The sequence below is a fragment of the Ornithorhynchus anatinus genome, chromosome 5, assembly GCF_004115215.2.
Source record: "Ornithorhynchus anatinus isolate Pmale09 chromosome 5, mOrnAna1.pri.v4, whole genome shotgun sequence".
In the NCBI taxonomy this organism is placed as follows: domain Eukaryota; kingdom Metazoa; phylum Chordata; class Mammalia; order Monotremata; family Ornithorhynchidae; genus Ornithorhynchus; species Ornithorhynchus anatinus.
This window is the reverse complement of record NC_041732.1, coordinates 13,514,799-13,536,106: the sequence shown is the minus strand read 5'-3', so window position 1 is coordinate 13,536,106 and position 21,308 is coordinate 13,514,799. Positions and strand designations below refer to the sequence as shown.

General features: G+C 50.4%; 1 protein-coding gene across 1 annotated transcript; it reads left to right on the top strand.

The window, feature by feature from the left end:
* The first annotated feature begins 3,255 nt into the window (after positions 1–3,255).
* On the top strand, positions 3,256–20,162 carry LOC103165395 (nascent polypeptide-associated complex subunit alpha, muscle-specific form-like). The gene is made up of 13 exons (XM_029065058.2): positions 3,256–3,314; positions 5,186–9,174; positions 9,648–9,706; positions 11,607–11,761; positions 12,123–12,247; positions 12,949–13,007; positions 15,858–15,994; positions 16,099–16,223; positions 17,840–17,898; positions 18,307–18,461; positions 18,663–18,769; positions 19,192–19,374; positions 19,769–20,162. The coding sequence occupies exons 1-13, from the start codon at positions 3,293–3,295 to the stop codon at positions 19,883–19,885; spliced, it is 5,292 nt and encodes a 1,763-aa protein (XP_028920891.1). The 5' UTR covers positions 3,256–3,292; the 3' UTR covers positions 19,886–20,162.
* Positions 20,163–21,308: the final 1,146 nt, after the last annotated feature.

The following is a 21,308-nucleotide window of genomic DNA, read 5'->3' as shown; positions in this document are numbered from 1 at the left end:
ATAGCCTCACCCTTTCGAAGTGATAAAGGACCATCCTGGGAGCTTTCCTTAAGAGTTGCTGTAGATATGGAGATCAAATTCACTTCACCAAAATCTGTCATGTGAAACCAAAAGTCGGCACTAGGATAAATGATCGCATCATAGCAAAGGTGACAAAACTAACAGAGCTGGTTACGTGAATCAACTCTAGTTAAGATTTCGAGGTGGGGTGTAAATTCAGGGGAAACAAACAGATCTGGGCACAAGCCCTCCTGCCTGAGTGCCAAGCCCACTTTGGGTCTTCCCCAAATCCTCTGGCACCCTAGTTCCTCTGCTCCTGAACTCCCCCCATCCCACCCCAATCCTTGGATTCTCCTTGGCCTGCCCTGCCATCCTCTCTCCTTGCCGATATCGGGTGCAGTCTACACCACACAGTGGCTGCTTCCTCCTTCCCTTCATTGTCGATGGGCAACGAAGAAGAAAAGCCATCTGCTAACATCCCGAGATCAATGGAGATGGAACTGAGACTTGAGGGGAAGCGATCGTCATTTACCTTTATAAGGAGCTGTAGTGAACTACCATTTGGTGTGGGTGTGTGCGGGTGTGTGAATGCCCATGCACCCATGAGTGTTTGTGGTCAGGACTTTCCTAATTTATGCTGTTTGAGAGTCATTGAGAGTTGTTGTCCCTGGTGAGGGGCTATGGGGGCACAGGGGGCCTGGGGTGCAGAGAGGCCCCCCGCCAGAAGCTGATTTAACCCCTCTGAAATTAGTTTGGTCTCGTTGGGGTGTCACGGCCTCACTCACCCCTGCCTCAGCCTGGACCCCATTTGGGGAGGTGGGGGGGAGTTCAGTGGGCAGGCCAGAGACCCCATTTCAATGCCACTTTAAGCCTGAGGAGAGACCGACAGCAGCCATGCCTCCCACTGCCCCTGCTATCCCTCCTCTGGGCAGGGATGCAGCAAAGACTCTTGAGGGCAGGATACGGCCTTCCTGCGACAATTGGCAGGAGAGCGGCCAGGGCCCAGATGCCCCCCCCAAGCTTCCCGGGAACCCCTGGGACTCACCAAACCGGACACAGCAGGAAGGGCAGCAGAAGACCCGAGGACCCCAATCCCCACTACTAGTAGTATTTATTTGAGTCAGACTCCCTGCCCCAGCCCCTCCCCCAAGCCCTCACCTTTGAACTCCATCTTGCAGGTTCTTCCCACATCAATAAAGAAAAAGGTTTATGTCCAGTATGTGTCCTGCTGGTGGATAGAGGGCTAACCCCAGCTCCGCAAAGTTTCTGTATAGCATTGCAAAGCTATTCAGAAACCTGTATGTGCACCTAATGTAATTTTGTACAGTTCCTAAGGGAAAAATAGTTGTTCACTATATTTAATATTTTGTAAGAGTGCACCGGCCCCCATCCTACCTCCTTGTCCCCATCAAGGTGCTGTACCACAATTAAAAAGTGTCTTGATTTGTTTTTGATCTGGGCTGGATTTATGAGGGAGACAGATTGCGCGATAGCAAGAATCAAGATGCCAAGCCTGCCCCCAAAAGAAACCTTACTGTCCCTTTTTTGTTGTTTTTTTATGGCATTTGTTAAGCATTTATTATGTGTCAAGCACTCCTCCTGCCTGAGTGCCAAACCCACTTTGGGTTTTCCCCAAATCCTCTGGCACCCTAGCTCCTCTGCTCCTGAACTCCCACCTCCCACCCCAATCCTTGGATTCTCCTCAACCTGCCCTGCCATCCTCTCTCCTTGCCGATATCGGGTGCAGTCTACACCACGCAGTGGCTGCCTCCTCCTTCCCTTCATTGTCGATGGGCAACGAAGAAGAAAAGCCACCTGCTAACATCCCGAGATCGATGGAGATGGAACTGAGACTTGAGTGCTACTAAGCACTAGGATAGGTGCAAGTTTATCAGGCTGAATGCAACCCCTGTCCCATATGAGGCTCACAGTGTAAGTAGGAGGAAGAATAGGTTTTGAAGCTCCATTTTGTAGTTGAGGAAACTGAAGCACGGAGAAGTAAGTGACTTGCTTAAGCTCACACAGCAGGCAAGTGGTGGAGCTGGGATTAGAATCCAGGGCCTGTGCCTTCCAAGCCTCTGCTTTATCCACCAGGCTGTGCTGCCCACATTCCCACAAGTCACTAGCAGATCTGGGAACTGGGAGGGGGTAAGGGTGGAGGGGTGCACGTGAAGGGGAAGAGGCCGTCGATCTGCCCCTTCAGCCCCCTCCCTCAGTTTGCTTGCCTTTAGAGGAGGCGTTAAGACATCCCAGGAGAACAGGGGAGCCATTGGGTCGACTGGAATTCCCCTTCCAGATGTGGAAATCACCCAGGGGCTTTTCTTGGCCATCTCCAGGCTTGGGGCCAAATACCTCCAGTCTCCCCAACCTCTGGTTCTTCCCCAGAATGGAGAGTGTCCCCTGATCTCAGCTCAGAGGAGGAGAGCTGAATGCTAGGTTGGATGGAAGGACTGGGTTAATGGCCACCTGGGGACAGACTGATCATCAACATTGTTTAATGGCAAGCCAGAGTGGGGGGTGGCAAGCTTCATTCCCTGTTAGGCAGCCCATACCATCCTGCCAGCAAGTGTATCTACTCCCTACCCATGATGGCCCTCTGTGTGAGTCTCACTGGGAGCTGCTGGTTGTCTGAAATGTACAGAAAGCTGGGGTCTCTGCCCTCCAAGTGTTTCTGTTATGAGGCAGACCACTCTGGCCCTCTTTAGCATTTAGGGAAAAAAGAGGAAGGGGAGCCTGTGATTTGGGGCAGGAGACCAAGCAAGATGAAGACTGGGAAGCTGAGCAGGGAAGGAGGGAGAGATGTCTGGGGCTCAGAGGTCAGGTGGTTCTGCCCATAGCCTCTTGCAGCCCCCAAGGAGCCTTGGGGGAAGAGGATCAGGGCTGGCCTGGCAATCCCTCCAGGCCCAGATTTAACCACTCATGTCTCTGGCCCCAGGCCTGCCCTCCCTCCCTCTTATGGGGCTTCCCAGAGGGCACTTGGGGTTGGTTGTAAGAGGGTCAGAGGTCCATCCAGTCAGAAACAGACACCCCCCCTTAACCCCCAACCCTGCTCCCCACTTCCCTGTGCAGGGTGGAGCCTGGACCCTCTGTCCTGCAGCCCAATCCGCCCTGCCTGCCTATCAGGAAAGGGCTCTCAGCTGCCTCTCAGCCCTCCAGAATCACAGAGGAAGCAGCTGCAGCTGAAGATGGGTGGGTTGGGTTGATGGGCCATGTGAGACCCAGTAGGGGCAGGGCTGGCATTGGGATAAAAGGACAGAGGCAGCGAGTTCTCTCTCTGTTGCTCTTCTTTTGGATGACTGATAAGAGGTGGTCAGGTAAGGTTGGGCAGGGGAGGGTCCTAGAATGAGGAGTTTGTGGTGCCTGTTTTCTCTAGAAGGGTGGCTCTAGTCTGGGAGAGATACAACTAGAATTGTAATCTGCATGAGGACAGAGATTGTGCCTATCTATGCTATTGAACTCTTTCAAGTGGTTAGTACAGTCCCCTCTACACAGTAAGTGCTCAATAAACATTATGAATGGATCAGTAAGGTTCTGCCCAAAGGCAAGGGGACTGGGAGAGTTGTCCATACTGGATGTGGCTGAACCTAAGGACTATCTCAAAGGAGTTGGGTTTCTCCTTTAGCCTGGCAGCAGCTGCTCTCTACTTTCAGCAATATTTGCTGGACACTCTGGTCAAGCCTCTGTACTTGGCCCTTGAGTACATCAAAAAGAAGGGAAAACTGGTCACTGTTCTTGAGGAATTTATGCTCCAGTACTAGTTTTGGGAGCTGAGAACTCCCTTCTCTTGTTCTTTTGCTTGAGACCTGGTCTCTCTCTCTTCCTCCTCCAAGTCACCTAATGACCTGGAGCATTCAATCATCTCTGCTCTGGTTTCTCACCCCTCTTAGAGTGGACACCTGGTGGCTGGGTGCAGGGGAAGGAGGTAAAATTGGGTGAGGGCAATGGTTTAAAGACACTTTGGCTGTTCATGGCTCCTGCAGACCACAGAGTGAAGGGTCATTGTGCATGAGCTCCAAAACAGGATTCAGACTGGAGCTAAATGGAGACTCCTGCTTCCCTGAGCACTGTCCTAAAAGATTGGAAGAGAACAACAGCTAGTATACATGACTGCTGCCCTCAAAGAGTTTACTACATAGAAAACATATATATATACTCTCCACACAGTAAGTACTCAGTAAATATTACTCAATGAATATAGAAAAGCAGACACTAAAATAAGTTACAGGTAAGGAGAAGCGAGTTTTGAAGATGAAAAAGTGTTAAGTGGGGGAGGAAGCCTACTCAAGTGCTCAATAGCAGGTGAAATAGGGTGGGGTGGTGAGAGTAATCAGGCAAAGCCTCTTAAGAAGGTGAGATTTCAGGAGAGTGTTGGAGATGGGGGAAGGGCTTGAGCAAGGGTGCAAAGGTGAGAAAGATGAGTTGATCTCAGTGAACAAAATTTAGAAGGAATGAAGAGTGGGAGGAAAGCTGAAAAAGGGCTAGAGGGTGAAGATCAGGAGCTCTTGTTTGATGTTGAGACACATAACCTGAGGCTTTGGAAGGGAGATGAGATGAATGTAGGGTATTTGGAGAAAACTGAACAAGGCAGCCAAATGAAATATGAGCAGGAGGCAGGGAAACAAGTGAGCAGGCTGCTGCACTAGCCCAGTTGAAATCTGCCAAGCACCTGGATCAGAATGCTGGCTGTTTAGGGAGGGAGTGGAGATGCAGGAAGTGTTGAGAAATCTGCCAAAATTTAATGGCTGACTGACAATGTAAATTAAAAGCAAGGAGCAAGATGCCAACACTGTAGGATTGGGAAAACAGAGAAGAGAGGGTGTGGTCAATGAGGAGTTCAGTTAAACTTCTTGAGCTTAATATCTCTATGAGACCAAGTCTTGAAGGCAAGAGGAAGACAGACCAAAGAGGTGATGAGGCAGGCCTGGGCTAGTGAGAAGCACAGGAAGTCAGGTGGCTGGCTACAGCTTGCTATTGGCTGGGGTGAATGTGCCACAGATGATTAAACACTCCTCAGTGAAGGAGTTGGGTGGGTTCTTTATCTTAAGTTGCCCTATCTTGGGTGGATACCCCATTTTATGGGAATGCCAGCTGGTTCTGTGAATGCAATGATGGGACCTCATCTCCATGATGGTGTCCTGGTCCCCAGGAAGGTCTGTGATGGCTTTGTCTGTTCTTAATCTCACAGCTGAGCTGACCGCCATGATCCATTCACTCCAGCCAAGCCTAGGGGCTGGAGCTGGCCCTCCAGACGAGCCCCCTGCCCCTCCAAATGAAGACTCTCCCGCAGTTCCCTTGAGAAGGACAGGAGAGGAACTGCCAGCAGCCCGGAGAAGCCGATGGCCAGTCCTCTTGACTATAGCAGCCTGCGGCCTCTTGGCCATCACCCTCTGTCTCCTGACCAGCCACGAACCACATTCTGGAGGCCGTACCTCAGCAGTGTCTAGCTGGATAGTTCCTGCTTCCGTACCCAGATGGGATCTTTCCAAACTTAGCTCATCCACTCCGCCCTCTGCTTTGTACAATCCTAGCAGCAGCCCATCCCCCTTCCCTCACCAGGATCCAACTGGAACGGGAGAACCTAAAGGCCTGATGCTCAGAAGAGTCAGTGACCCCAACCCTCGGCCTTCCAGGTGCCCTCCAGGCTTGGCTAACACAGAGACCAGTTCTGCTCTTCCTCTGTCTCACCCCTCTCTAGAAGCCAAGAGCCCTGCAGACTGGAGAGAGGAGATGTCATCCACAGGACACCAAAGGCCTCAGCTGGCCTCCAGTTCCCGAGGGAAGCAAGCCTCTCTGAGGAAGGATAAACAGCTGAGTGCTCTACTCTATCTCTTTACAGAACAGGGCACACTGGACTCTGGGTCTGAGGCTTCTCAAGAGGGCAAGGTTGAAGGCCAGGCCAGAGCCCTGGAGCTTAACAGAGCCCTGTCGCTCCAGGCTTGGGCTGAAGCAAGAGCTGTGTCCAGGCAGCTGTCTGACGGAAGTGGACAACTATTGGGATCCCAGCCTGGATCCCAAGTTGAAGCCAAGGTGGGCAGATTAAGTCCTGACCACCTGGGAGTGGCCACAGTCCCACTTCTGAGTGCCCCCTCCAGCCCCACTCATACGAGCCCCATGGTGTTGCCCAAGTGGTCCAATCCCACAGTGAGTTCAGGGGAGCCAGGGACCCACAACAAGCCTTTCTGGGTGTCTCCCGAAGCCATGGCAACTGACAGCCCAGTAGGAACAGATGCTCACTCTTCTCACATCCTTCCCACACCCCTGTCTTTTGCCCAGCAAGAAGGTGGCACAGCCGCTCCCACTTCCTACCCCTCAGATTACTTGACATCTGGAAGACTAGTTCACCCCTCTGCCGTGACTTCTCGAAGCCTCGAGCCAGGGACTAGGCATCCAAACACCAGAGGCAGGGACTCCTCTTCTTCCTATCTGCCCCTTGGGGAAGCATGGCCTCCCAGCACAGCCATCCCCATGGTGACTGGCTCTAGGCTTCCACCTGCAAGGAGGAATGATGTGACAGGGATGAATGAACCTGGGTTAGGAGCTTCTGTCCCAGCTGCCAGCCCCCTAGACCCCAGTGATATTCCTGGTGTCTCTTTGAAGCCGCTGGCCTCAAAAACATCCAACTCTTTCCTGGATCCCACTGGAATCCCGAACCAAACTCCTCCCTCCTCTATACCCCTGGACTCCTCTCTGCCTGTGACCCTGTCTGGTCAGGATCTGGGCCCCATCTTCAATCCAGCCGGTGAGAGCCTGGACTCAGGTATCTTTCCTCACAGGTATTCCCAACAGCCCACTGGTCTGGCTGATCCTTCCAGCCTCCCAACCCCAGCTGCTACCATGCCTGGCCTTCCTCTCGGTCCCTCCAGCTTCAGCCTTGGCTTGCAAAGGACATCATCCAGATCACTGGCCAGCACTACAAAAACTCTTCCCCATCTGGCTGGTGATATGGCCCTCTTTCCAAGGGCAGAATTCCCAACAATCTCCCTTGATTCTTCCCCCATTCTCCCTAAGGCAGTGGGGACACCCCCAGGTTCTTCTGGGCTGAGCCACCTGAAGAGTGTGAGCAGAGTCAAGCCTGCAGTCCCAGCTGCTGTGACTGTCTTGGCCTTCTCTAGTGACCATGGTGACTTGCAGACATTTGAGATTCCCTCTCAGAGTGGCCAGAAGATATCTGACCCTAAGCCATTGACTGCTAACGTGCCAGGAGGCTTCCTCTACCTTACTCGTGGGCTGCGGGCTGCGGCTACAACGGCCTCTCTGGAACTGACAGCCAGGGGAGTTGACCCAGCAAGGATCTCAGCTAGGTCAAGAGGAGCCCATGAGACTGCAGTTCCTGGAGATCTTAAGATCCACAATCCTCAGCTGCTTGGTGACAGCTCTAATCTGACTCCAACCACTGCTCTCAGTGGCTGGCTCTATGCTAGCTCTTCCCCTGGAATGTATCTGCCTCGTTCAGCATCCCCCACTGAGAACTCTCTTCCTAGGTACCCCCAGACCCACAGCCTGGGGATTGACCCTAAAAACAGAGCCACCTTGGTTTCTAACACCTTGCCCTCCAATCTCCCCCGAGAGGACTCAACTAGTTCAGCTGAGGACCAAGAACCTGGGGAAAGGGAACTTGGCTCAGGGGGACAGACATCTGAAACTACAGCTCCTCTCACCCCTGGACAAGAAACTGCTACTTGGTCTGTAGAAATGCCACCAGCTGTTCCAGGCAGACAGCTGCACCACACTCTCGGACCCAAGGTTGGAGCCATCTCGGCTACGATAGCCCCCGAGAAGCCTCTACACCCCTCTGTGGAAGACACGGCCAAAACTAGTGGTCCCAGCTTTCTGAAGGCTGCAGGGGACCATGCAGCTTCCGGGACAGTGGAAAGTCCAATTGGTTCTCCAGGGCCCCTAGCCAAGGCTACAGGAAATGTGCCAACCCAGCTGACCCCCTTCCTGTGGACTAAACCAAGGCTTCTACATGCCTCTATGGGGCAGCTGGCCAGAAGTAGAAAAGCTCTGACCATGCCAGCTGCAGCTTCATCCCCTGGAATTCCCAAGCATTCAGTCTCGTTGACTAAGCCAAGCATCTCTGCCCCAGTGCCTTGGGTGGGCACTGACACCCGGGATTCTTCAACAAGAGCAAGTGGCCATGCAGCTAGCCCTCCTGAGGTGACATCCCCATCCACTGACCTACCACCACCAGTCACCATCCCTACCCTTTCAACCCAGTTCTTAGCTACCAGCCCCACCACAGTAATGGGATGGGAACCCAGTCAGATGGCAAGGCTGCTGATCACTCTGGCTCGGCCCGAGCCCCGGCAGGACCCAGCTTCCAGTCTCTCCCCTCGCCCTGGCCGGTGGGCTGCCTCCATCCCTGAGCCCCAGACTCCAGGATCCTCCTTGTCCACCATTGTGCTCTCACCCTCAACTTCACTCAACCTGGCCCCTGCTGCTGGCTCCACTCTCACAAAGGAAGTGTTCCACGACTTCCCACTCCTTGAGGTAGCGGGTGAGTCTCCCAGAGGAGAGGGGACTGAGCGATTTGATTCCCTTGAAGGGAGAAGGCTGGAACTGGGCCCTCCAAGTGAGCAAGAGCCTCTCTCCCTGGACGTGAAGGGCCCTGTTACCAGGGAAGAGGCAGTGGCTCTGCCTATTCCCCATGCTGCCCCTACAGTCTCCTCCACAGAGCTGACTCCAAGCAAGGATGCTCTTGTCCACTCCTCCTTGGTCAGGGGGACCACAACCTGTCCACTAGCATCTGTGAGAGCCAGTGATCGACCCACGCCTCTGACCGGTGCCAGTTTTCTGCCCTCCAGAGAGATCCAGGCTCCCACGACTCCAGCCGGCACAGGCACTCCTAGAGAGCTGCTATCCTCCATCTCTCCACCAAGCCAGTCTTCGGGAGCCCCAGGCTGGAGCCCAAAGGAGGGTCCCAGTCCAGCGGGGCCGACCCGACCACGGCCTGCTACAACTGAAGCGCATCCCATTCTAAAGCCTGTGTCAAATGGGTATGTGCCACCTCTCAGGAAGGGTCCCCTGGGACAAGGACCTGGGTATTCTCCTCCGCTGGCTGCCTTGCCCACCCTTCCTCTGCAGTTTCGCCTGACTGGCATTGCTTTTACTGAGCCCCTGGAGGATGAATACTCGGTCACCTTCAGGAAACTGAAGACAGAAGTCACTCTAACAGTGAGTACCACTTCCCTCCTTGCTCAAAACCTCGGTGGGGCACTTTGTGAGACACAGTGGTGGCTGCTAGATATGGGAACTCCTGAATACTCCCCATTCTCCCCTCACTGAGGAGAACCATGGCCTAGAAGAAAGAGCACAAGCCTGAGAGTCAGGACCTGAGTACTAATCCGGCTCTGTCACTTGTCTACTGCGTCACCTTGGGTGAGTCACTTCACTTCTCTGTTCCCTGATCTGCAAAAATGGGGATGCAATACCTATTCTCCTTTCTACTTAGATTCTGAGCTCTACGTAGCACTTGATTATCTTGTATTTACCCCAGCATTTGGTACAGTGCTTAGCACATAGTAAGCACTTAATTGTCGTAATTATCATTCTCTTTATTGGCTCTTGATTCCACCCCAGATCTGGGTACGGTGGGTTTTCTGCTCCTTAGATTCACTAGCTCACCTGTACCTCTGTGTGTCTCTTAGCTACGGAAGATGCTGTCCTCCTTGAAGGGCTTCCGCAAGATCAACGTCCTCGGCTTCTTGTAAGTTTTCCCTCTCCAATGTGAGGGATTGGGGAGGGTGTCAGGAGATGGTATCCTTACCCAACCCTCCCATTTGCCAAGGGGAATGGGGCTGTCCACAATGGATGCAGAGACACCCCAGGCCCCACGTGGGAAGGTCTCACTGATCTCAAGGGATGAAACACTTGTTGGGCTAAAGAAGAAAACCCAAACTGCCGGAACCCCGCTTGCTAGATGTTTTACAATCAAGAAAAATAGGACTCCCCCTCCCAGCTTTTCCCCCAGAATGCCTCAACTAAATGTGGGTCATAACTGCAAAATCAACCTGGGTCCTTTGGCTAGGCAATCTTTGCAAAAGAGATATGGAAGACTAGATAGTAAGGAAGTGGGATTAGAACATCCTTTAGCCTAACAAACAGCAACAGTGGCTAGGACTATCAAGTCTGGATCTCTTTTTTTTAAAAAAAACAAACAAAAAAAAACCACATGCTATCTGCAGTGCCAGAGCATGAGAGAAGCCCAGGACAGGAAGCAGATAAGGTTTTCCTTGATAGCCTACAACATCTGATAATAACCAGAGTCTTGTTGCATCATACCTACTGGGCATGCCATAAAAAATGAGCTTAGATCCTAGATCACTATTGGCTCACTAACAGGTGACTGAGTAGCCAGTGGAGAACGAAGACCTGGCAGACTCTAACTTTTTTTTCCACCAGATGGGGGGAAACCCCATTTTACTTAGCTCTCTGGCCCTGCTGGTCTGCTGATTCCTGAAAGAGAAAAATCATTTTTTGACCCCTGGGAATCTTTCCACCACCCCCTGGAGGCCTGACCAGCTAAGCTTCCTCCCAAGACAGGGCTTCATTTGAGATAAACTGCTCTTGAGCTGGCTGTGAAGGGAGACCATCCGCCTAAGTGAGACTGGGCCAAAAACAAATTCTGCTTTCTGATCACCTTGGGTCTGTGGTTGAAGTCAAGAGGACTCAAGTCAGAGTCCAATCTCCCCAGACTACTAGCTAGCTGACCCTCACAGTTGGGAGAGTTTTTTGATCTGAGGGCAACCTGATTCATCTCTAGCTGGATGCTTAGAACAGTGTTTGACCCATATTAAGTGCTTAACAAATACTATTTTAAAAAAAAGAAAACCCTAATTGGAGGTCTGAAATCTGCTTCTTTTTTAGTAGTAGTAATAATAATAATAATAGTATTTAAGTGCTTACTATGTGCCAGGCACTATTCTTAGCTATTCCAGCACTTATTGACATATTAAACACTCAATAAATACCATTCTAATATAATATTTCAAGCAGAAACTCCTGACCTCAGGTTTAAAGTGCTCAGTCCACTCTTTCTGTCATTCATTCAATAGTATTTATTGAGCGCTTACTATGTGCAGAGCACTGTACTAAGCGCTTGGAATGTACAAATCGGTAACAGACAGTCCCTGCTCTTTGGCGGGCTTACAGTCTGTCTCTCCCAACCGCCCCACTCTTCCCCCAACCTTATTCTCAAACCTCTCCCTCTAGAACCCAAATGCAGGAATGAGAGTTTATGCTCATGATGTGGTGGCTCTAGGGAGAAAACCTCGTGCAGTTCCTGCTCTTGCCACTATCTGGGCTTGGGAGTCAGAGGTTGTGGGTTCTAATCCCGGATCTGCCACTAATCAGCTGTTACTTTGGGCAAGTCACTTTACTTCCCTGTGCCTCAGTTACCTCATCTGTAAAATGGGGATTAGGACTGAGCCCCATGTGGGACAACCTGATTATCTTGCATCTACCCCAGTGCTTGTCACATAGTAAGCATTTAACAAATATCATCATCATCATTCCAGACCACGGAGCATGAGAGTACTTTCGGTGCTATTGGTTGGGAATTCTCCCCCAGCATGGCTGCAGTTACACAACCTCTCTCTGGTCTCCAGGAATGGGTCGGTCACAGTCCAGAGTGAGGTGGAGTTCCAGGATGACCAGGTGCCCAGCAGTTCAACCCTCATCCGCACTATCGTCACCATGGTCCAGGAGAAGATGGACACCTATTTTTCCTGGAGGGTGGACTTGGCCTCCCTGCAGTCAAATGGTAAGGAGGGTGAGGGACTGCAGACTTCCCCCTAGAGACAGACTTCTTCCTCCAACGTTGTGTCCAACCAATCCCTGCCAGTCCAAAGCAGAGCCCACGTTGAGAAGCAAAGTGGCCTAGTGAAAAGAGCATAGACCTGGGTTCTAATCCCAGCACTAGAGTTTACAAGTTGTGAGACTTTGGATGAGTCATTTCACTTCTTTGTGCCTCTGTGTCTTTATGTAAAATGGGGATTCAATCCTACTCCCTCCTAGATAGATGGTGAGTTCCATGTGGGACAGGGACTGTGTTCACCCTGATTATCTCATATCTACCCCAGTGCTTGGTACATAAGCCCCTTCACAAGTACCATTATTATTAGGCTACAGCTTGAGAAACCTGGAGCCGGAGATTCTGCCTGTATTCTTTGTTGCCCTGAGACTCGGCTCTGCTGCGGCCCTTGGGACGAAAGACCACCAAAGCCCCCTGGCCCATCTGAAGTACCAGGTAAGTGTTTTCTCTCCTCCATTCCTCAGGTCTATGTTAAATTGGCCTTTGGTGACCTTAAACTTCCCACCAGGACCTGGATGGTTGGGATCAGTGTAGTGATGGGTGCTTCCCTCGGCTCTGTTCCCAGAGCCACTAAGCCTCATGGAAAGAGTAAATTATTCATCTCCCTACCCCATCCCAGGGAGGCTCTGAAGTGTGCTAACATAGCCGAGGAGTGAGAGGACCTGTGTTCTGACCCCAGTTCTGCTACTTGTTTGCTGTGTGACATTGGGCAGATTACCTCAGTTTCTTCATCTATGAAGTGGGGATGCAATTCATTCATTCAATCATTTATTGAATGCAAAACACTGTACTAAGCGCTTGGGAGAATACAACACAACAAACACCCTCCCACAATACTGTTCTCTTTCTCTCTCTCTCTCTCTCTCTCCCCTGAGACAGTGATTTTCATGTGGGAGGGGAAATGTATGGCTTGACTATCTTGTATCTACCCCAGTATTTAAGTCACGGCTTGGCACATAGTAAGCAATTATCAAAGAGTACCACAAATTATTACCAGTTATTTAAGTTGCCTAAGGATCTTCCTGCCTCAAAAGGGCCTGGAAACTTTCTAACCTCAGGCATGGGACTTTCTTCCAATGCTTTATGGTTCTGACTTGGCCTCCGCTCTGAGTCTCAAGCTCCACTCTTAAATGCAGGTGGTGTACTCCGTGGGCCTGCTGTATCCTGTGGAGACATTCTTCATCAACAGCCTCAGGTAAGGACTCTCCTCACACCTCCTATTAATTAATAAATGGTATTTGAATGCTCACCGAATGTGGAGCATAGAACTAAGTCCTTAGGAAATTACAATACAGCATAGGTAAATATGATCCCTGCCTAATAAGAGCTCACAGCCACCCCCAAACCCTAGTCAGGTTTAACCAAAGAACTTGGAGTGGCATAGCCTAGTGGAAAGAGCAGGATGTGGGGAGTCAAACGACCCAGGGTTCTAATTCTAGCTCTGCCACTTGTCTGTTCTGTGACTATGAGCAAATCACTTAACTTCTCTGTGCCTCAGTTACCCCAACTGTAAAATTGGGCTCCAATACCTGTCCTCCCTCTTATTTAGTCTGTTGGCAGCTATTTAGATTATCTTGTGTATATAGCCCAGTGCTTGGCATGAATGCTTAAGAAAGGACACCTGAAAGGTGATTCTAGTCTAATAATAATAATAATAATAATGTTGGGGTCGTAGCGCTTACTATGTGCCAAGCACTGTTCCAAGCACTGGGGTAGATACAAGGGAATAAGGTTGACCCACGTGGGGCTCACGGTCTTCAACCCCATTTTACTAATGAGGTAACTGAGGCACAGAGAGAAGTTAAGTGACTTGCCCAAGGTCACACAGCTGACAAGTGGTGGAGCTGGGATTAGAACCCATGACCTCTGACTCCCAAGCCCAGGCTCTTTTCATTGAGCTATGCTGCTTCTCTATGTGGCCCCATGGCTACTTCTCCCCCATGGATTCCCCTATCTGTCTTTTATGGCGCTCCCCTAAGTGTTTAGTAGAGTGCTCTGCACACTACAAGTTCTCAACAAAATCCACTGAGAGGCTCAGTCCCCAGGGTTCCGCCCCTGAGACGGGCAAATCGGTAAAAGAAGCAGCGTGGCTCAGTGGAAAGAGCACGGGCTTGGGAGTCAAAGGTCATGGGTTCGAATTCCGACTCTGCCACTTGTCAGCTGTGAGACTGTGGGCAAGTCACTTCACTTCTCTGTGCCTCAGTTACCTCATCCGTAAAATGGGGATGAAGACTGTGAGCCCACGTGGGATAACCTGACTACCCTCTATCTACCCCAGCGCTTAGAACAGTGCTCTGCACATAGTAAACGCTTAACAAATACCAACATTATTAGACTGTAGGCAAGTCACTTAACTTCTCTGTGCCTCAGCTACCTCATCTGTTAAGTGGGAACTAAGACTGTGAGCCCCACGTGGGACAACCTGAATACCCTGTATCTACCCCAGCGCTTAGAACAGTGCTCTGCACATAGTAAGTGCTTAACAAATACCAACGTTATTATTTATTATTATTATTTTAAAATGCTGGGCTTCCCGAAAACTTCCAATGGCCACGAGATGGCGCTCTAAGACCTGGAAAATTACTACCAGCTCCCAGTCCGTGAAATTCAGATTCATTCATTCAATGGTATTAAGCGCTTACTGTGTGTTGAGCGCCTTATTAAGCGTTTGGGAAAGTAGAATATAGCAGAGTGACAATCCCTGCCCACAACGAGCTTATAGACTAGAAGGGGAAGACAGGCATCAATACAAATAGACATTAATACAAGTAAATGAAATTACAGATATATATGTAAGTTCTTTGGGCCTGGGAGGGAAGACAAAAGGGAACAAGTCAGAGTGATGCAAAAAAGTGGGAGATGAGGAAAAGTGGGTTTTAATCTGGAAAGCCCAACGGGTCCAGCGGAGAAGGCCCCATCACTGCCCTGCCCTGGAGCTGGGTTATTGATTGAGCTGCTCTCGAAAGTAAGGGCAGGAACAGAGTGAAGCCATCTCTAACAGCAGTAAGGACCCCTTCTGCCCCAGGCTCAGAAGCAGGCCAGTGGCCAGTTAATGCCTAAAGGGTTGGGGTAGCTGTTCTACTCAAGAAACAACTGCCGCACAACTTGGGAAGGAGAGGGTGGGAGGGGCTCACCCCCACACCAGCAAAAATGTGACTTTCAAGCAGAAACTCCTCACTATCTCTTTTAAGGCACTGAATCGGCTATCTTGCTCTTCATTTTACCTCACTCTCCCCTCTTGCCTCAACGCTTTGCTCACGCATTCCCTCCCCATTCACATCTAGCAGATCACGGCTCTCAGGTGAAGCAGCATGGCCAATGGAAAGAGCACAGCCCTTGGGAGTCAGAGGAACTGAGATCTAATCCCAGTTCTAACACATACCAGTTGTGTGAGCTTGGGCAAATCATTTAACTTCTCTGCTTCAGTTCCCTCATCTGCAAAATGTGTTCTCCTGCCTATTTGACAGTGAGCCCCATGTAGGACCTGATTACCTTGTACCTACCCCAGCATTTAGTACAGTGCTTGGCACACACTAAGTGCTCAGCAAAAACTATCTTTATTATAAATGTGAAATCACCCACCTCCAGGAGGCTTTGTTGGAACGACCTCTTGTCCTCCTTACTGCAACATCTATCTACTTGTTCGTTCATTTGTTGTCATATTGAGCATTTATTGTGTGCAAAGCACTGTAGTAAGCACTTGGGAGAGCATAATATAACAGATATATTCCTGCCTACAGCAAGTTCACAGCCTAGAGGAGGAGACAGATATTAATATATATAAATGAATAAATTATAATAAATTGTCCCAGCACTTATGTCCAGATCATTATAATCTGTTTCCTCTACTGCAACTTATTTTGGTGTCTTCTCCACACTTCCTCCCCCCACCCACCCCCAACTGTAAGCTCCTTGAGGTCAGGGATGGTATCCTTGTCCTCACCCAAGTACTTAGAATGTGTTCTGCCCAGAGTAAACACTCAGACATTTGCTAAGGCTGCCCCTAGGCCAGTTGAGGGTCAGTTACCACGGTTCTCTCCTGCAGGGATGTCCAGGGAGACTTGGCAGTCCAGGGGGAGGTCGTCGTCCATTCTCTGACCCTGATCAACGTTGACCTGATCTTGCAGAAGCTGAAGAGGCTCGCAAACTACTCCGTGGACCTGCGCTTTCTCACCGTGGCTGGTGAGGTCCAACTTTTCAGAGGCTGCATGGTCCCCGTCCATGCCCCCGCCCTTTCCCTCTCAACTCAGAGTCATCCCCCTTCCTTCCCACCTCTTTCCCTCCAGATTCCAAGCTCACCCTGCAAGAGGTCCCCATCTCCTTCCTGGTCACCAACCGGAGGTTTGAGGAGCAGCTGCTGATTCGCTCTTCCTTGGAACACCAAGGGCTGTCCGGGGACCTCTCTGCACTGGTCTGTATGGGGGGACCCCAGGGGTCTGACTACCATCCTGTACTGGAGGGGGGGCTAAGATCTGGGCCCCCCGATGCTTGCCTGCCTTAACCCTGCTGATAACTGAGTCTTATTGTACACTCAATGGAATTGTCACGCTTATGGTGAGCAGACCCCTGTGGTATGGTGGACTATAGCAGAGAAGCAGCATGGTGTAGTGGATAGAGCAGGGGCCTGAGAGTCAGAAGTTCATGGGTTCTAATCCTGGCTCTGACCTGGGGAAATCACTTCACTTCACTGGGCCTCAGTTACCTCATCTGTAAAATGGGAATTGAAACTGAGCCCCACATGGGACAGGGACTGTGTCCAACCTGAACTGCTTGAATCCACCCCAATACTTAGTTACAGTGCCTGGCACTTAGTAAGTGCTTAACAGATACCATTAGTTGTAGTAGTATTTGGAGGAATACAGTATACAGTTGATAAATATATTCCCTGCCCCCAACAAACCCAAGAACTAAATACAGTGCTTTGCACAGTTAGGGACTCAAATATGATTTTTTAAATGACATTTATGCACTTACTATGCCAGGCACTAGGGTAGATACAAGCTAATCAGGTTGGACACAGTCCATGTCCCACCTGGGGCTCTTCCACTTGTCTGTTGTGTGACCTTGGGCAAGTCACTTCACTTCTCTGTGCCTCAGTTACCTCATCTGTAAAATGGGGATTGAGACTGAGCTCCATGTGGGACAGGAACCGAGTCCAATCCGACTTGCTTGTATCTACTCCAGTGCTTAACACAATGCCTGGCACATCATAAGCACATAATAAATACTGCAATTATTATTGTTAATCCCCATTTTACAGATGAGGGAACTGAGCTCTGTCTAAGTGACAGAGCTGGGATTAGAGCCCACGTCGTCTGACTCCCAAGCCTATGTTTTCTCCATTATGCCACGTTGCTTGATACTGGAGTAGCTACCCTCCCAACAGAGTCCAGTATTGGGCCTCTGAAGCAGGTGTCTTGCCCATAATGTACTAGGCAAAGCCTAATGTCCAGTTCTCGCCTCTGCCCCTGGGTGGACTGGGTACTGACTCATTGTAGATAGGGAATGTGTCAATTATTATACTCTCCCAAGTGCTTAGTACAGTGCTCTGCAAACAAAGTGCTCAGTAAATACAACTGAATGAATGAGTGGCATAAAGTGGACCAAGCTGGCACCAATGCCCGTGGTACTCCCAGAGGCACCAGAGAAGCAGCACTCAGTAGGATGAATCAATGGTATTTGAGTGCTGAGCAGAGCACTGTGGTTAATAGCTTGGGAGAGTATGATATAATAGAATGAGCAGACCCATTCCCTTCCCGTCATAAACTATCTAAAGGGAGAGACAGATAACAATATAAATATTCTATTCTTAATATGGGGGGGTGATTGTTCCTTGTAGCGTGGCACAGACTTTAGCAAGTCACTTAACTGCTCTGGGCCTCAGTTCCCTCCTCTGTAAAATGGGCATGAAGTCTATGAGCCCTATGTGGGACACCCTGATTACCTTGTATCTACCCCAGGGCTTAGAACAGTGCTTTGCACATAATACAAGCTTAACAAATGCTATTATTATTATCCTCTTCCCAGGTGATGCATGTGTTGAGTTCCTATAGCAGCCTCCTGCAAGTGGTGGTGGAGGATTTCCTGTGAGTAACCACTGGCCTGCAACTCCCCTGCCGACTGGTCCCTCTGCCCCAGCCCTTCTCTGAGAGAGGACTTCTAAGCCCCCAAGGGATCATGTCCTTTCTCAAACACTTAGCCCAGTGCTCTGCACACAGCCAGGGCTTAAATACCACCGACTCCAACCCAGACTGTGGAGTGCAAGGGCAGAGGCTGTCTGGAAGCCAGGTGTGCCCCATACCTGGGCAGGAAAGGCTTCTAGCACTGGTTGGAAGGGGCAAACCAAGATCAGCTTTTCCTTCCCCTGTGTCCAGGGATAGTTCTAGCCTTGGGGAAAGGCTAACCCTCCCTGATTTCCCATCCCTTTACAAAACAATCTCCTGCCAGGCAAGTACCCTCATTAGGTATCCCAAAAGCTGCCGTTCTTCCCATAGGGGTGGCTCTCTGGTCTGCATGGGGACACTGGTTTTCCAAGACCCAGTGCCCAACACCAAGGACCTTCTGCATACGCTGGCAGACTCCATCGGTCTAGACTATCACTTTGCTGGCTCGGACTTCCAGGTGGACCCCAGCTCCTTCCAAATAGCGGGTATGTCCTTGAGAACAATGGGTGTTGGGGTGTATGTGCTGGGGAGGGGACACTTAGGTAATGAAGAGGGAAATGCCCTTTTATGGGGTGGGGATTCCAAATCCCTTTTGAAGACAGACTTCCCCCCCCTCCCCCAACCGCATAACTGGGCTTTGGCCATGGGCCTAGCAGAAGCTCCAAGCCAGGCTATCTCTCCCATAGATGAAAAGATGAGTTCCCTGCCCAAGTACCAAGGTTTGCCTGGCCCCACCGTGGGACTCATCGTGATCTCCCTCCTGTTCCTCACCTTCATGATCATCGTAGCCCTGGTAAGAGTCCCATCCTGGTTCAGGGGATCACCAGCTTCCCTGGGCCGGGGGGCGCCACAGGGGAAGTGGGAGAACAAAACACCAGCTTCTCGTAGGCCCTAGCCCTGCCACATGGCATCTTGGTTCTCCTGACACGGGCTTAAGGACACATCAAAGCTTCAGTCACCTAAAGGTCATGAGGCCATTGTACAGAAGCTCTGACATCCAGAGAGGGGCGATGGAGTCAGGGGGTGTCTTTCCAATCATAGTTACTGAGTGCTTACTGTGTGCACAGCACTATATTAAGCACTTGGGAGACTACAATATAACAGATATAGCATGTTCCCTATCAAGGAGCTTACAGTCTAGAGGGACTTGCGACTCCTGATCTACAATGTTCCCCATCGTTCCTGGGTCTCTTCTCTTCATCCTTCTCCTACCAGTGTCTAAGGACCAGGATGTTTGGCTACTGGAACCGAGGAGTGTTCTCCCCACTGCATGAAGTGAATGTCCACAGGCAGACTTTCGAACTGGAAAACCAGGCCTTTGAACCCCCCAGAGAGGAGGGGAATGGTGGGCGTGCCTTAGCAGCAGACAACCTGGGATTTCTCCTCACCACTGAGGAGGTAAGTCACTCCAGCCTAGGGGCCTGCAGGTGGAACTGAAGTATTTGTTAAAGGGGTATGTGTGGAGGGGGTGGGTATTCCCTCAGGGGCAAGAATTCTGGTCTCAGCCACATCCCTGGCTGCCATAGCACCCACAAATTCCTGTTACCATAGCCCCTCCTCACCTCAGCCTTCCTGCACACTCTAGGTCAGACCAGATCTCAGGGAAAGATTCTCTGAGTACCCTGGGGCTGCAGGTAGCCACTTCCAATTCTACCTTGATATTCTCAATCTTAATACTTCTGGAATCCCCTGCTCCAATGTTCCCCAGCCCAGCTGGGCCATGTCCCACTGCCTCAGGACGCACCTGCCTCCCAAGAGCCTCAGCGGAATGTTGACCCTCTTCTCTCCACAGGACCATGAAGGTCAGACCCCCCTGCCTCAGACACAGGAATCTAAGGCTCCATGTGAAGCTTCTAGCAGGAACAATCTGGCTCTGGCCTCTTGCTCCTCTGCCCCAAAGAATGGCTGATGGGTCCCCCTGTTCTCCTGAGACTTGCTGCAGACATCCACCCAGACAGCAAAGTGGGCATATGAAGTGGACCCTGCTTGAGGCCCTGCTCCCTCTTCTCTTTGTGGGCTCTTCCAACTTCTTACCACTCCAAGCCCCCTCCTTTCCCTTCCTCCTGTTGCCGGGAGCCTTTTATGTGCCCTAGCTGTGCTCCTGCCCCTTTCTTGTGGATTTTTTTTTCATGTATGAGGCATCTATACCTTAGTGTTAAATAAAAGCAGTTTTTTAAAAAACTTCAGACTACAAGCATCTGCATTCCCTTCTGCCTGTTTGTTCCTGCCTCCTGTGCTGCTGGAGTGAGTGAGGGGAGCAGGTGTTAGCACTACCTTGTGTGGGTGGGCCTGTTTGGACCATGAACTTGGGTACCTCCTTCAGCTGGGATAAAATTCTCTTCTTCTAACTCTTCAGGGCCCCCCACATCCTGCACCACAGTTTGATGTTTTTACTGAGCACTGCACTAGAGGCTGGAGAAGTGCGAAAGAGTTGGTAGACATGATCCCTGCCCACAACATCTTACAGTTTACAGGGCCAGACCGATCCTAAAATAGAGTATAAGGACATGTATATAAGTGCTGTGGGAGTGGGGTAAGTATCAAATTGAGTAAAGCATGCACAGCCAAGTGCAAAGTAAGCTGAGACCAGATGGGGCTTAGGGAAGACTCTGGGAGATGATGATAATAATAATTATGGAATTTAAGCACTTAATATGGGCCAGGCACTGTTCTAAGCACTGGCATAGGTACAAAGTAGGTTGTCCCATGTGGGGCTCACAGTCTTAATCTCCATTTTACAGATGAGGTAACAGTCCCAGAGAAGTGAAGTGACTTGGCCAGGGTCACACAGCAAGCAAATGGCAGAGCCAGGATTAGAACCCATGATCTTCTGACTCCTAGGCCCCGCTCTATCCACTACACAATGCAGTCTTAAAGCTTAAAGATGAGGGCTCTCCTCCCACCTAGGAGGGTTGTGAAGGTAGGGAGAGTAATGGATTGTCAGATATGAAAGGGGAGGGTGTTACAGGCCCAAGGGAGAATATGGGCAAGGAATTGGATAGATGAGATTGAAGTACAGAGAATAGGTTGATGTTGGAGAAGCAGAGTATCCCAGCTCCACCACTTGTCAGCTGTGTGACTGTGGGCAAGTCACTTCACTTCTCTGGGCCTCAGTTACCTCATCTGGAAAATGGGGATGAAGACTGTGAGCCTCATGTGGGACAAGATGATGACCCTGTATCTACCCCAGTGCTTAGAACAGTGCTCTGCACATAGTAAGCGCTTAACAAATACATTATTATTATGTGGGTAGGGTTATAGCAGCTCTATAGTAGACACCTCTACTTAGATATCTTCCTGTCACATCAAACTTAACATGTATAAAGCAGACA

What these genes read in the sequence shown, in the direction of transcription:
- LOC103165395 (XM_029065058.2), top strand. Translation starts at nt 3,293, where the DNA reads ATGACTGATAAGAGGTGGTCAG. An exon ending in TTCTTCATCAACAGCCTCAG is followed by an intron (nt 13,008 to 15,857) that starts GTAAGGACTCTC and finishes TCTCTCCTGCAG; the next exon opens with GGATGTCCAGGGAGACTTGG. An exon ending in GTGGTGGTGGAGGATTTCCT is followed by an intron (nt 17,899 to 18,306) that starts GTGAGTAACCAC and finishes TTCTTCCCATAG; the next exon opens with GGGTGGCTCTCTGGTCTGCA.